The sequence below is a fragment of the Centroberyx affinis genome, unplaced genomic scaffold (assembly GCF_046629955.1).
Source record: "Centroberyx affinis isolate AG114_WGS23_722 - 3 ecotype Tasmania unplaced genomic scaffold, CSIRO-AGI_Caff_v1 ptg000076l_1, whole genome shotgun sequence".
Taxonomy (NCBI): domain Eukaryota; kingdom Metazoa; phylum Chordata; class Actinopteri; order Beryciformes; family Berycidae; genus Centroberyx; species Centroberyx affinis.
Window position 1 is genome coordinate 432,647 of NW_027278785.1, and position 16,426 is coordinate 449,072.

At 40.7% G+C, this 16,426-nt stretch overlaps 2 protein-coding genes across 3 annotated transcripts in view; one reads left to right on the plus strand and one right to left on the minus strand.

Annotated features, from left to right (window-relative positions):
• Positions 1–691: 691 nt before the first annotated feature.
• On the minus strand, positions 692–12,488 carry nmd3 (NMD3 ribosome export adaptor). The gene is made up of 16 exons (XM_071521282.1): positions 12,414–12,488; positions 11,762–11,849; positions 11,433–11,567; positions 11,141–11,237; positions 10,308–10,388; positions 9,506–9,634; positions 8,449–8,539; positions 7,165–7,243; positions 6,291–6,387; positions 5,018–5,135; positions 3,343–3,488; positions 2,855–2,967; positions 2,656–2,728; positions 2,310–2,416; positions 1,609–1,679; positions 692–1,334 (listed from the first exon to the last, which is right to left on the minus strand). The coding sequence occupies exons 2-16, from the start codon at positions 11,803–11,805 to the stop codon at positions 1,201–1,203; spliced, it is 1,515 nt and encodes a 504-aa protein (XP_071377383.1). The 5' UTR covers positions 11,806–11,849; positions 12,414–12,488; the 3' UTR covers positions 692–1,200.
• A 2,587-nt stretch (positions 12,489–15,075) lies between these two features.
• The window catches only part of ppm1lb (protein phosphatase, Mg2+/Mn2+ dependent, 1Lb), a 38,186-nt gene continuing 36,835 nt past the window's right edge, over positions 15,076–16,426 (plus strand). The window contains exon 1 of one of the 2 annotated variants that reach the window (XM_071521069.1): positions 15,076–15,943. In XM_071521069.1, coding sequence (XP_071377170.1) covers positions 15,545–15,943 — 399 coding nt within the window. In that variant the 5' untranslated portion in view covers positions 15,076–15,544. The remainder of the gene's footprint in view (positions 15,944–16,426) is intronic. The other variant, XM_071521075.1, reaches the window with a different exon arrangement.

Here is a 16,426-nt window from a genome sequence, read left to right on the forward strand (position 1 = left end):
GAATCTTTCTCTTAATTTTGTTTGTTGATTCAGGAAGCCAAATGCAGATTGGAGACCTTGGAGGCAGCGTTCATGAAACACATACAAGAGGTGCGCCACTTGGTGGTGGTGGTGGTGGTAGAGTGTGTGTGTGTGTGTGTGTGTGTGTGTGTGTGTGTGTGTGTGTGTGTGTGTGTGTGTGTGTGTGTGTGTGGTGAGGGTGGAGGTGAGGGGCTGTCCTTCAGCAGCCATTGCTCAAATCAGTTGCTCCAGATACAAGAACACACTATGGAAACAAATTTGATTGACTGTTATTCAGAGAACAGTCTTAATTCGAATTTGTATCTTCAGAGCATCACTCTGTATCAGACCATGGACAGCACATTATCTGGCTGGTGCAGCTGAGCATTTGAATATTTCCAATGCCAGATGATACCAAGGTAACCAGCTGGGCTGAGCTCATGGCATGTGTATCTTTTTGGATGCATTACTTCCCTGGTCATAAATGGTCCAAAACTCCCTCTAGTGGAAACCTCTAGCAGAGAAAAAAAAAACTAGTAATTTTGTTTAATTCTTTTTTTAAAGTGAATCGCTTTCTTTGATATTAAACCTTTTAGGTTGAACAAGTGTAACACCGAAATTCTTCTGACTGTATTTTGGTAATACTGCATTTCTTTCCATCCATAACTCTAAGATAGAATATATATGTGACAAGTCTGCATTAGGGCAAATATTTATTTGATATAGTGAATTTTTGGCACTCCATTTCCACATCACTTCAAATTTCTACTCACATGGAGAAGGGGAAATGAGTACTACAGAAGAAATAGTTGAAGATCTTATTATTGCATGCCCAGTATAGAGAGATTAAAAAAATGCATAAAGACTGGGTGGCCTAGGTTAGTGACCAGTAAGCAGAAGTGAAAGTCACGTTTCTCAGTGGAAACTTACTTGTCACTGTAAGGACAGGATATTTATCAAATGGTGATGTTAAAACCCACACTTATTGGGTTTTAACTGGAACGAGTAACAACATCACAGTTCGAGGGACTGTGATTGGTGCAATATGAAACCATCTGTGAATAGTTGAGTCAGTCTTCAATCTCCTCTCAGATCACAAATGTCAAGTCTGACTGGACTGATCAGTCATTATAATGATGTCAGCAGGAGCCACATTTGACAGATCAGCTGTCAATGTCATACAAACAGAATCACAACAGGCTAGTCTGTCATCATGTCGGCACCCTCTCCTCCAGTGGCATCTGATAGGCTGAGGTCCTCCAGCATCTCCATCAGGGAAATACGCGGTGCTCCCTCCTCATCAGTGTCACTCTCTACTGGGATCTTTGATGCATCTGAAAGTCAAAATGATGCTTTATTCATTAACTATCCAATACCTCATCCATAATAAACTGTGACACTACAGGTATAAAAGGATACACAGATATACCCGAGTGTAAATCTAACACAAACTGTTTAACAGCCCTTAACAAAAAAAAATGAGCCATAGCCTGCCAATTTAATTTGCAACAATGCAAACCTAAGTGTGTCAACAGTAGAGTCCAAGCTGCTATTATAGAGACTGTGAGTCATAAAAAGCTCTAGCATCTGCTGTGTCCAGGTGCTCACCTCTATAGATGTTAACATTCTTCCTCAGAGCCTCATCCTCCTCCAGGTCCTCCAGGAAGTCCTGGTATTGTCTGAGAACAGGAAAGCAAGTGGACAGCATGCCCATGTTAATAACATACAGTAGAGTTTTAATAGAAAATGGAAGCATGACAGTCACAATTACAGTGGAGCATATAATAAGTATACCGTTCCGTATTTCTACAGGCTGTCATACTATTACTGACAGAAAAGGTTTATGACCAATACTAGTTACTTTCTACTGCCTAATACTCATTTCCCTTCAGGAGGGCCCAAGCTTGTTTTTGCTTTTTTTCTTGCTTCATATAAATGATCATTATCACTATTACAACAGTTCCTAAAGATGTAATGACTTTCAAACACTGTTACTCAAATAGTATTTGGCATTTTCATCTACAATACAATCATATCTACAATTGTTGTGAAAAGACAAAATTAGACTAAAACACTGTTGTGTTTTGAGAATACAATATCAATATCAACAAAGCCAGCGCACTTGTGGGAATTTTGAAATGATTTCAACATGAATAAATTATTCAAATAAGTGAAATGCCAGGGGTTTCCAAGTATTTCATCATTAAAAAGGGGTGTGGGCGATTTTCATGGTATTGAGTGGTCACATTTTTGAAGCCTGAATTGAGACACTTCAAGAACTTTTAGAACAGCCGGCATCACTCTCCTACCTCTCATCATCTGTGTCCATGCCCTCTCTGTCTCGGGCCATCTCCCTCAGTTTCCAGTTCCTGCGCTTCACCCTCTTGCTGCGGTCGTAGCTCTTCTTGATCAGAACCTGAGAGGTTCAGGATCCACAATGTTGTTGTGCAAATACTACAAGATATCAAGATACCTATTTTTTCCTATGTGATCAGGGGATGTCATATTTTTCAAAGAATAAGATCAAATATATAGTCAATACTGTATGTTGCCACTAGAGGTCAGTGTCAACCAACTCTGTAGTGGTTACTGAGGTCCCCTCTGAAAATCAGGTTTGTTCACTGAGGATGTTAGTAAAGTGGAGTTCAGTCTTACCACATCAGGCAGATGGTGAGGATTCATCTTATTCAGGTACTCATCGTTGATGTTGGAATTGGCAAAGTCAAAGCTGTAGGGTGAGAAGTAAATGTGCTATTACATGTGCAAAATCACAGCGGCCCATTGGTCTTTATTGTAATCACCCGACCAACATCTGGACTTCCCAGCACCCCTCTATATAGCCCTCCACACCTACCCCTGCACCAGGTCTCCTATGTTAAGCAGGTGGCCCAGGAATGTACGGCAGTGATACTGCTGACTGGTATCCATCTCTGATGTCTTCTGAACCCACAGCTCAGCCAGGGTGTGCTGTAACACACACACAAACACACACACACACAGAGGGAGACTAAATTTAGTCTCAAGCCATTCTAACAATATTATTCTTGTTCCGTTCCTCCAATTCATCCCAACAGAAAAGTAGCATTGATAGTAATCCAACACTCTGACAGACAGGGGAGAGGGAACAGTATCCGTGCAAACCTCATTCCCTGCGCCATTTACACAAACACTCCTGCGTGTTTTTGTTTTTTGGCTTGAATCCCACATGCAGGTTCGGGGATAATGTAATGGTCCACTATTGATTTTGCTTCCCAGAGAAGAGCAATGTTCCTCCATAATGCAATCTATTGTGCAACGGCACTGCCTACAACACAACACATGCGCACATACACACACCCTCACCTTACTGGACCTCAGGCCAGCTCCAGCACCCAGCTTCTGGTCACGGATGATGTCAATATCCATAACAATAAACTCCTCCAGTTGCCGTGGGTTACAGAGACTGCTGAAGGGGTTGCGCCAGTACGTGCCCCCATCCACCTCAGCAACTAGTGGGTCAGAGATTATTAATGTATTTATTATTGACAGACTGCTTTACATTCCTAGTCTGATAAGACAGGCAGCCAACAGGAGTGAGTGAAATTAATAGAGTTTCAAATATTTGAAGTCACTGAGACTTTACTTGCCAGACAGTTAAACCTCAAAAGTCAACATTTACCTTGCAAGATGAGATAAATCACGTCCATTTTATCAACTATCATTTCATAGACAGGTTTGTATTAGAAATGTGTATTAGAAATGTGCCAATCTGGATGCATTAGAGTATTTTAAATCTAATTCTTCATCTATATTTCTTAAAAACCCACTTTAAAATTCTATAAAGTTTCTATAACAAAAAGACATCTAGGGATGGAAGATAGAAATTAGCTAGAATCAATGTGATATAATACATCTGATTGTCAATGTGTTTCTATCTGTCCATATTACAAATAAACCAAACAGGCAGACAGAAACATGCATATATTTCGAGTAGTGCACTTAATTGTCGACTACAGCCCAGTTCTGGCCGATGCTGCTCTGCCTAGAGGCTGTCTCTGCTGCTCAGCCGGCTCAAAAACTTTCTGCAGCAAAAATAGCCTGGATCTTTGAACAGTAATTAAAAACGTGTGCGCTGCCTTTCAAAATGTCAGAATTCTGTTGAGGAGGAGCGCCTGAATCTCTCATATAATCAGTGATTAAACCAGAAACGGAGGAAACGCATCATCACTAATTGTCACCATCCTCGTATTGATTACACATCCCTCCAAATGTGTGACTTGGCTATGTGAGCATGCATAATGTAAACTGAAAATATGGTTTGTGTGTGTGTGTGTGTGTGTGTGTGTCTTATGTGGAACGCCGTGATTGGGAGCAGAGGGAAGTTGTTGAGTTAGACGGCTGTGATGAACATGTGGTCAGCAGACTAGGGTCAGTTTAGTGCAGCATGGAAAGGTTATACCTAGGCACATTCCACCAGTCTCAGTTAAATCACCAACACAAATAAGATATTTTTGATGCTTTTTTACATAAACAAACACTCACAAACGCACACGTACGCACAGCCTATAACTGACCCCAACAAAATGAGTTGTTTAATTTAACTTTGATAATGTTTACTATGAAGTTAGAACAATTGGATCACAATATATAAGAGCACAATATATAAGAACTTGATCAACTAGTTTGATCATGGATTTGACACTCCCCACAGTTATCTCCCTACCTATCGTATTAAACGTTGCGAAGTTCACACTGTGCTAAATCATGGGGCAAATTCCTCAGGGGAGGGTTCCTGGCAGGAGAGGGTTTGGGAACCCCTGGCCTGTTATATATAAATTCTTACGCAATACAGTAGGTGCACACGGGGCACACATTACTGAATGAATGAGGACATCAGTACTCTGGGTTTTAGTGATTCAAATTCTAACACACAGTGAGCCGACGATACCCAGGCACGCTACACTGCAGCTGTTTGAGTACAACTGGATGAGTCTACCGGTGGAAAATACAGCAGTACACCTGTAGAAAGAATACTCACTCTGTAGTGTGTTGGGGTCGATGAGGTGGATGGTGCTGGTGACACGAGTGCACACACACACCTGACCCATGTTCCCCAGGCTCTGGGCCAGCCGCGGTGAAAGGCACACTACATTGTCCTGGCAACCAGACACAACAAAATATACAGTGGTCAAAGTGAGGTCACAGAGAAAAAAAAACAAAGACTTTGGACTTGCTATGGAAGTCCACATCGTTTCCTACAAGTCTTGATTGTTTTCCAAAGAAAGCCTAGAGATCATACAGCAGAGATTAGGAGTTTATCTCTGGATTACACCTTTCTACACTAATTTAAGAATAACATGGAAAGGTAAGCTTTGGACTCTGGTCTCAACAGTACGTACATAACAATCTCATTAAGATGTTATGTGTAGGAAAAAGTAATGTCCTATACATATCCCTGTTTTCATGTAATCACAAATACTCTGATTATTATGTCAGTGTCCCTTTCCCCTATAATCCTCTTTCTGCTGCCATCATGAGGCATTTTGTGTTGTTTTCATGTGATTTTCTGACAAGCTGTCCATTGCTGAGACAACTACAGAGGCTGGATGTGAACAAAATAGCAAACCAAGTATATAAATGACAGACTGACAGACTCAGATGGACTATGGCATATTCAATAACGTGATATACAAATTATCAGAATATTAACACTTTCACTATGACCTTTAACCAACTTTTCAAATTACGATTTTTTTTAAGAGTATTATCACATCTTATATAATATTAAAGATTGGAGGATTGCTATAAAAACATAGTGACAGTTCTAAAGAATTTGCAGTCAGCACATGTCAAATGACCAAAGCTTAAATCTACTCTGCATCGTTGTTTAAAATACAGAACTAGAACTACATGTCAAATAGGATTTAGAATCCATTGAAAAAAAGAAACACACCTGCCAAAAATGTCCCTACCCAACTTAGTTTTCATGTCGGGGCATATTAATTCTCTCTTGCTGTTGAATGGGTCTAGCTTATGATCAGCTTTCACTGACAAAGGCAGATCCAACATGAAAGATTCTTGGCCAGGCTCAGATTTCCATCTGCATGTCAGCAGAATGTAAGACAAATTTCTAAGACAACATATTTCCTAAACCAACAAAGTAGAGGCTTCAGTAGTGATGGGATATGGGAATATGACCATTCTGGCTTGTCTGAAACAAAGACGAGATACGGGTGTGTCTCGGATACAGGAGTAGATCATTCGGAAAGAAGGTCTGACTCAAACTGACAACAGAACACAGTGCTTTATACCTTGCAGACAGGAACAATCTCCATAGAGAAGGTGCTCTTATAGTTGAACGTGTTTGAGTGGATGTCATGGGAGATGAGGCGCTGGGATGTCTTTGACCTTTAAAAGGGAAAGACTTTATTATCATCACAGACAGAATTCAATTGAAAAAGAGACAGAGCCAAGTACAAACAGTCCCAGATGATGGACAAATCATACGAACAAAACAACCGACTGTAAGCCACAGTGCCTGTGTGCAATAAGATGTTCCACACATGCAAATGACTAGTGTATTGTGTGGTCTAGCTCATCCCAAGTGTTGAAGGTCATCTCAGCATCAAGGCTACTTTAAGTAATGTCAGGGCTCCGAACATCCACTAACAGCACCTGATCACATTCGCTGGTTTTCCATTCAACTATTTTTATACAGATTATAATGTATTGAAGTAGGAAGGCTGAATGGAAATGGCAAATTATGAATGAAAATTATGAAAATTAAATTTGCAAAAATGTTTTTATACTTGCTTGTAGCGGAAGGTTTTTTGTCAAAAAATAAATGATGTGATAAGATGCAAACACACCTATCACATGATGACATTGCGTGAGAATAGCTCCATTGTTCTTGTGAAAGTGTTTTCTGACTAGTTCTGTTCTTTGTTCAGCCCAGCCAGTGGTAACGGACTTATTTGCACATTCTTTTTTTGCAACATTACCAACATTCCCTCAAAATATGCTTGAGAGTTGGATGGAAACATAGCTATTGATTGTAAGCAGCCCTCAGCTTGAATCTTCTCTTTGAAGGTTAAGATCAGCATCTAAATAAAAGTGGAATGTGATCCTATTACTGTGTTTCATGTGGACAATTAGTTCATTGGCCCAGACTCCGGCATCTCTCACCTGCAGGGCACGGTGCACTGGAGGAAGTCGACCATCTTCTGAGCATGCTGCTTGGAGCCGTAGTAGAAATCAATCCCCTCTGAGAGAGAGAGAAGAGGAATACGATCAAACCCTCCACCAATAAATTCATCACAGGCATAATTCACAGGTCGCCACCACTGAAGAACACATACGCATGCAAACACTACACACACATATATATATATATATATATATATATATATATATATATATATATATATATATATATATATATATATATATATATATATACACACACACACACACACGCAGCAGAGCAGATGAGGATGGGAGAAAATATGGCAGCCACATGTCGAAGCCTCCATAAAGCTTTTAACTTGTGCCGAGATATGGAGATAATTTAAATTAAACTGTCGGGCCAAACTCGCCTTTACAACCCAGTCCAAGAGCACAGAGTGCCGGTGCTGAGCCATCACTCAATCCATAGCATGTGTGCCTGAGTGTGTGGATGCCTGGGTGTGTGTGTGTGTGTGTGATGTAGAAATTTGCATCTGTAAACAGGGCATGGAGCAAGCTTGCATTACTGGCATCTTGTATGGAATGCCTGGTCTGATTACAGCATGCTGATTAGATCCACATCGCATGCCCTTCTGAAGCCCACACAAGGACAGCTGTATTAGGGAACTGATTGGCGCCAGTGATATGCATTCATGGTTTGCTGCCCGTTACGGGAAGAGGTAATTAACACTCGACACATCATTACGTTCCGCTTATTTCTAATCCACATTAGTTACACTGGCGATGAATGAGACAAGTTTCCCCCTTTTCAGTGCAATTCAGAATGAGACCCCGTGGAAAGTAGTAGGCCCCTCTCTGCATACTTTTATGTAACAGTAACAGTCACGTTTGGACACACACATTTTTCTTTATTTTTACTATTATTCACATTTTAGAATAATAGTAAAGACATAAAAACTATTAAATAACACAAATGGAATTATGCAGTGACCAAAAAAGTGTTGAACAAATCAAAACTATCTTATATTTTAGATTCTTTAAAGAAGCCGCCCTTTGCCTTGATGGAAAGGCAAAGGCTTTGGAAAGAAATTCATACATAGGCATCAACTTCACTATTTATATATGACTAAAAAACAAATTTCAAGTATTTAAGCATAAGCCTTTAGATCAAAATGGCTTTAAGATAATGAAAAACATCATACATTCAAACAGGTGTGTCCAAACTTTTGACTTGTAGTGTATGTAACAATATAAAATATATAAAACTATGTGTTATTGACCTACCATGGATTTCCTTGATGTTGAGGGCATTCTGGTGGAGTTTGTGCTTGAGGATCAGCTGTTCTAGATAGTAGAACGTCTTTTTGTGAGAAGTCTGTCAAAGAAACACATTTTTTTCAGCGTCACCAATATATAGAGACTCTTACACAAACACCTCTCCTGTTGTGATTTCCAAAATGTATTGGTTTGAAACTTGGATAAACGGCTTAGCGTCTGCACAATCTTTCTCTGTCAAAGCCTGCTGTGGCCTTTGTGACCTCTTAGAAGACCAGTCCTGATGAAACCAGTCCTCCATTCAATAGAAGTCTCTGCTCTACTGCCTCTCTACCAGTGCAGCTAAGTTTGGTTTACCTTCACACAATAGTTATAAATGGATAGAAGTGCAACACTATGACTTTAGTGTCATATTCACTGTGAATATGACATATCGGAATATCCAGGGCTCTTCGCTTGTTTTATAGAAAAACAAAGGATAAAGGTTCATGTTTAAAAATTGAGGTCAGACATAAACACAGAATAACAGAATTGTGAGGGCAAAAAGTAAAAGATTTGGTATGTGAGTAAACTGTAACATGGAAACATCTAAAGAAAGCATCTTAATGTGGAAGCTGAGGGGAGCAAGCCAGTGTGAAATATGGGGTCAGATTTAAGGGGTGTAGGACCCAAAAAATATTTGCAAAAACCTGTCTGAAATGTTTGCTATACATTGCCAAAGCCTTCTAGCCCTAGTGTATCATTTACTCTAATTTGTTTCGGAGGTGTAAACTTTTTGGGCCCTTTTGCTACCTAGACAACCAGTTTTAGGCAGGTTTGCCAAAACAAAACCACTATTAGTATTTCAACTTAACAGTAATTACTTCATACAACGATGCATATTGATAAAAACAATCTATTCTTAATATAAGCATGGATATTAAACATTGTGTGATTACAGGTGGATGTAAAAATGTGTTAAAATGGTGAGAAGCTGAGTCCAGTCCAGGTAAACTAAAACAGGAGAAATCCAAAACTAGGAAAAATATTTATTTACATGATATTTCCTAAGACCACTGACACTGACCTTCTGCCTAACTTGCACCACAGCCTTCCAGAAGTCCTTGGCTTCCACACGGTGGCAGTCGTCACACATCTGGGACTGGACGACAAACTCGACCACAAACACCTGCTGCAGGATTGCGCCATTCATCACCTGGAGTGAGAGAAAGACACCAGCAAGCTACATCATGTGCTCTGTCTGCACCGCAAACAGCGGCCAAATCCTGTACTCAAAGTACTTTTCTAACCAAGTCTTTTGGGAGGAGAACTTTTGGTTTTGCTGCTGCCATTTCTGTGCCATGAAGAGAATATCTGACAAGTGGGCTCTAGAGACGGTGTTACACAGACCCTCCTCTGGCACAAACAAAAGACCTGGTCCTGAGAGGCGCGGGGCTCAGGTTCTCACTAAAGGTCAGGGAGATGAGATGACAGCCACTGGCAACACTCACTTGTCTCAAACAATCAGATAACTAAGACCAGAACACACAACTAAATGTTTTTTTACTTGAGAGTTTTCTAAAACGCTGTTGTGTAAATAATTATCTTCAAGTGAAACTGTGTGTCATCTGTGGTAATCGGGTGCATGTGTTAAGCCCTGACGTTGTTGTTTACCAAAAAGCTCAAAATATTACAATATTTTTCAAAAGAGGGTGAACAACGCAAACGCAAACTGAGGCGATCATCCATTCACTGCCACCTGGAAAAAAAAAACCCAAGACAACTTTTGGACAACAAGCAACTTGCCTATCTCAGGTTCCTAATCAGTTTTAATCCCTTCGGCTGAATGTCACTCTCTCATGCCTATCACCTCTACTCTGTTTCCTTACCTCTTTCTGTATGGTCAGTTTCATCTTAATCCTTTTGGAGTGTGGCTCTGTCCACAGGAAGCCAGCATCAATTAGACGCACCTGTGAGGAGAGAGGTCATGGTGAATGCATGTAGTGGCAAGAGCCCCGCTCACATGTTCACAAGCACTTCTCCTCGACCTAAATCACCACTGAACTAATGTGGACTGGTCAAAGAACTAGGGTTACTGGTGATGATGGATCACATTTGAATTGTAATGTAAGGGGCAGGCAATGCCACTGTCATCTTGACACCTTGATGGAACAGGGAAACACAAGATCCGGGATTAGGTGGTACTACAAAGTGGCGATATTCTTGCTGTCCTGTTAGCACTGGTGGTGTTGGTGGGGGGGCTATGGCGCATACCATATACTTGCAACTCCATCACTCACTAAACAGTTGGATATATGTAAAACTCCCTCCTTTTTTCTAACTCTCTAACACATCCCCCAAAGTATAATCAAAACTGAGAGATATTGAAATGTATTACTATTATTCACAAAGTATCCAAGGTGTTTTTCAGGTACACAAATTCATGATGAAGATATATCTGGGAAATTCCAAGATGGGCCTGAAGTAAGTACATTGAGTACTATAAGACTGGAATCAAAATCATAGATTAGAAGGGTACAGGTGGAACAGATTTCCCTCCTAGTGAACATATGGGCAGAAGAAAAGATGCACTAACAGAACGATGTGATCAGAACAAGGAACATGGCAAATAATGTTGTCTTATGCATTTTATCTGAGTGTAAATAAAATGCAAGTAGGCAATCGTGTGTGCTGTGGTGCGGTAAGAATCAGGAATGCTTACTTTGGTCATGGAGCCCTTAAGCTTTTTCAGGCAAAGGGCCAGCAGCTCCCTGGACTCCAGAGCGCACTGCACCCAGGTGGCCGGAGGCTGTAAATACCTGAGCAGAGGAGGAAAAATGTGCCTTCAACACACCGCCTCAACTTATACATTTTCAATAAAATCTAAAGTCAATAGAGTAATTGCTGGAGTTACTTTGTGTATCGTGGTAAATGTTTTCCAGGGAGCAACAGCAAAGTAATCGATATATCGCACTGTAAAATAATGCGTAATTACAAACAGACTTGGAACAAACCGTTCACACTGCTTGCAGAAGTGCACCGTGACCTGCTTGGGGATTCCCTCGGAGATGTCCACCTGGGTGCGCAGGCAGGACACACACATGTTGGCCGGGTTGGGAGGGATCGGGATGCCACAGGTACAGCACAGGCTGGAGAGGGGGAGAGCAGTGAAAATAGTAAAAATGAATGGTTGGATTGGTATTTCGTATATCTAGATTCATTGTCTAGCACATATGTTTTTGTGACCATTGTATACAAATATGTGACAGAAATATCTTTGATACATGTGTCAATAAGACGTAAACAACACATTTGAGTATATAAATAAATTCTTAGTACTTACATATTCCCCTGGCTACTTGTGGCAGGAGCCTGCATGTACTCCATTCTCGTCAACTTTATAGATCTGTGTATCTCAGTGAGCAAGATCTCTGAAGACAGAAAAACAAACACAGATTTAGTCTCGTCAAAGCCCAAGGACAGCTATAATAGCAGCTAGTACTAGGATGTGGGGTGGCTAATGGTTACCTAGTAGTGTCAACAACTTTACAATCGTATCAGTAGGTGAATTCAAATTAATTTGTCTCACGAGTTCTTCGAGTTAAGTGTACACATAGCGACCGAAATCTACATGTTGTTAGCAGTACAACAGTTGACAGCAACGATTAGGTCGCTAAAGTTAACGATAGTTTAATAATGGACCAGCTAAACAGCTAGATAGTTGGCTATAGACAGCTAGACAATTGTATAGATGGAGAAATACTTTCGGCAAGGTAGTCACGCACTGTAAACGCTGACAGCTAACGTCAGTATACTGCCATGGCTATATGCTATATGCTATATGCTATGGATATCAGACAGTTAGCATTCAAGGCTAAGCCGGATAGTTCTGTTGTTTGTGTTTCAGTGACATCTATGCAGACATGAGCAGAAAATGTCAAGCAAAAATTTTTCGATAGTTTCATTTCGAACAAACGAGAAGCCGTAAAACTTACTAAAGTTGACTGATCTCAGATCCACAACACGTTGTTGAACCGCTCCACGTTTTCCCCACCGTGGAACCGAGAACGGCCTGATGACGTCAGTGGGCCTGAAGGACCTGGAGGCTGTCTTCCTTTGCCTGAATAAAGTTGCTTCAAAAACAAATAAAATCCAATAAAGACATGTATTGAATTATATCTGACTTATTTTTGGCCTCCCATCCTTCTGGTAAATTATCCATAGGACTGAGCAACAGTATAAATAGAGATGTTTATAATCAGAAACCAGAATAAAAAGGCAGATAAGACTTTTTTTTTTTTTTTTATCATACTGTACACATTGGTCTGGGCTTACCAAAGAAGAGTAAATTTGACAAATGACATAGCAAGAGACTAAAGAATGGCATACTGAACATACTTGACCCTTGTTTGAACTCTGAAATATAGTTTATTATGGACTTCTACCCTCCCAGTTGCAATAGGGCTATAATGTGGAGGTCATACAGGTTTTACATAATTTACAGGACCATCCATGACTATGCAGTAGCTAGTCAAGGCTAGGCCAGCAAGATGAACAGATATGAGGAACATATATGAGAAAAATAAAAAATATATTGGGGGTTTGTTTTCTTACAGCTGTCTTCCTCCACCTTAATCCATATAATCATCATAGTCAACAACAACAATAGCAGAGAAAATAATGACAATCAGCCCATTTACATGCATGTGAATAAATCAATAGCCTATGATTTGGGATACTTAAATGGTCCAGTTCTGGGTTGGGTTAGGGTTAGGGTGTTGCCACAATTATTAAGTAAATATCATACCTGGATGACCTCATATCAGCATTGAATATGGCAGCACAGGTGTATTTATATGAGCCTCGGTTTTGAGATGAGAAACACATTATCAGTTCACTGTTGGTTTTTGCGATCTGACAAAATTCTATCTCCACGCTAATATTGGAGATATTCTTGTTCATGTATACAGAAATATTTGTGAATATCCTGATTAAGACCTTAACCAGGACAGTGACAAATAGGTGGATTCCATGTGCATGGAAAAATATTCATACACCAAACAACACACTGCCTGATATAATAATAATAATAACAATAATAATAACAATAATAATAACAATAATAATAATAATAATAATAATAATAATACTTATTATCATTATTATTGTTATTATACTAGTCTATATTATTGTTGTTGTTGATATTAGTTGTATAGTAGTACTAGTAGTAGTAGGCTAGTGGTAGGCCTAGTAGTAGTATAGTAAGCTAGTAGTGTTAGTAACGAAACGATCTGGAACTTATTTGACTAAACTGGGTATATTTACTTCAGGAAACTTGTTTTTTAACTTGGTGAAGTAAAACAGCCTGCGGTGTTTGAACTTCCATGGCCCTTCTCGATTCAAAATATAGGTCTCATAAATGGAAATACCTAAACAAACTTTTACAGCCTCAAAATTCCTTTAGGCTCATGCAGAACTGTCACATAGGCTAGTGTCAGTAGTGTCAAAGCTTACACCAATTTTTATTCACTTTTGCTCAATTGTCTGATTATGTACGCTTTCTCGGAATTGGACTTTGATTATTATTCTTATTATACACTTGTCAAAGTCAGGACTCTGCGGTTTGGCATTTATAAATCCAGCGTGCCACTGGTTTCTGTTCTCACATGTGGTGAGGTGCTGTCCTTATGTTGCCTTCAGGTGCTGTCGGCAATATCACAATCTTGATTTGAGCGCCGAAGTGGTAAATTGGCAACGATTGGAAACATGAGAATATTAAATAATAGCCAAGTTGCCGAGATGTGACGTTTATGTGGCGGTAAGCATGGAAGTCGTGTCAAATAGTAATGGTAAAAGTGTTGTATTTTATTAATGTATAATGTTGTTTGGCATTTTATTTAAAGTCACACTGAAATGAAAAAGGACTTTTTCACCTTTTATCATACCATACACCTATTTGACAATTTATGCAAAAAAAAGACAAAAATATTTTCTTGTATTTTCATATATCAAAATCTCATTACTTTTACTTTATTGAAAACAAAAAAATCTGTGGTGACTTCATTGCATACCAAGAGGTGAAATACCAAATTCCAACCAATAAAACCCATCACAGATTTTTGAACAATTCCGCCTTCCTAATAAATATAACTGCCTTTCCCTCCCTAACTGATATCCCATTGGTTTACACTTTTGAATACTCCCTCCCCGCTTTAGCTATGTCCCGCCCCGATATCATAGGCTAAGCAAGATGCTCTTAAAATGCAGGTTCATTGTGATTTTAAATAATTTGCATTGTTGCACGCTTATATTTTCAGTCTTTAAGCTGTTGCAGATTTTTGTTTTAACAATTGAATAAAACTTCCCTGATATGCATGTTCCTCTCTTTACTGTGCCATTACAGCAATAAGTAGCCTAACTATGTGCCACTTGATTTAGAAAACAATGATTTCTAAAACAACAACAACAACAAAAGAAAACTTTTGTCACACGGTCAGTTTTGTTATTTTTCCCGAACAAAATCACCTGAATGCGTCGAGAAGTTGGTATTTACGAACTCCAGCCAAGACGAAGGCGCTTACGAGGCGCACCTGAAGGCAGCACCAACGTTTTCTCAACCAGCAGGAGCGAGCCGCTGCCAGTGTGGCAGCTGGGAATGTGTGCACGGCTTCATATAGACCGCTATTTTCAGGACTGGGAAGAGTAGTAGGGCTGACCAAGAAGAGGTTCTGCCCACGGGTCGATTCTGGTCAGCGCACAGGCTTATTTTTAAGTCCGGAGCGGCGGCGACCGTTTTCTCTCCGGGGTGGCAGTTGTTCCTTAACCGCATCAGATGGACAGGGGACAACCGCTGGTTCACTGCGGGGCTTCACGCTAGAGGGAACCGGCCGGAGCAGCGGTGTGTGCACGGATACCTCAGCCATCTCTGCCGCCTGGTGAACCCCGGCCAAAGATGCAGTGAATTGGCCTCCTCTTAAGTCAGTGTAGTCTTAATGTTTCCTGGCGTGAAGCGCCCGGGTAAATGTGCTTATTTCGCCGCCGCCGACCCACTCACGCCAACGACGATGGACTGAGATCTGCGGGGGCGAACGAGAAACAACCTGCCGCGATTTCCTGCCTGTAATAAATGATAGAGGATACAATGACACTGCTGTCTCTGTTAGGTCGGATCATGCGTTATTTTCTGCTCAGACCGGAGACCTTGTTCCTGCTGTGCATCAGCCTGGCTCTGTGGAGTTACTTCTTCCACACGGACGAGGTGAAGACCATCGTCAAGTCCAGCCGGGATGCGGTCAAGATGGTCAAGGGGAAAGTGGCGGAGATCATGCAGAATGACCGGTTCGGGGGGCTGGACGTCCTGGACGCGGAGTTCTCCAAGACCTGGGAGTTCAAGAGCAACAACGTAGCCGTGTACTCCATCCAAGGCCGGCGGGACCACATGGAGGACAGGTTCGAGGTCCTCACCGACGTCGTCAACAAGAGCCACCCGTCTATATTTGGGATTTTCGATGGCCATGGGGGAGAGGTAAGGTGTGATGAAAAGTAAAGTGAAGTGATGCAAGGGTTCATTTGTGTGTGTGTGTGTGTCTCCCTCACAGTCATCCCCACTCTCACTCTCTCCCTCACACAAACACCCTGGGGCGCCCTAGTAGGGGGAGTAGTGCCCTAAGCTGAGGGAGGGCCCCTAAAGTGGATTAAAGCTCATATTTATAAATGTTTAATACCTTTATTCCCCCACTGCCCTGGTTTTGAATCGGGGCTTGGTTGAAATCTACAAAGCTGCCAACAAATAAAACTTTGAAAAAAATGCTGTTGTGTTATCTCAGACTGGAGCAAGCTGGAATAAAAAATGTGGCTAGGTTTTTCCTGTGCAGACTGAAACAAAATTGTCCCCCGAAGGCAGATTTTGAACAGATTTTCACATCCAGTTAATGCTATCAAAACCCATAACTTCAATTAGGGACGTGTCTGATAATTGATTGGTAAATTAACACGTGGAGGTGCGTTT

Coding starts and splice junctions, on each gene's coding strand:
- nmd3 (XM_071521282.1), bottom strand. CDS start 11,805: ATGGAGTACATGCAGGCTCCTGCCACAAGTAGCCAGGGGAATAT. Junction 11,568..11,761: donor ACAAGTAGCCAGGGGAATAT/GTAAGTACTAAG, acceptor CCCCCTCTCCAG/CCTGTGCTGTACCTGTGGCA. Junction 9,635..10,307: donor AACTGACCATACAGAAAGAG/GTAAGGAAACAG, acceptor CTCTCACTCCAG/GTGATGAATGGCGCAATCCT.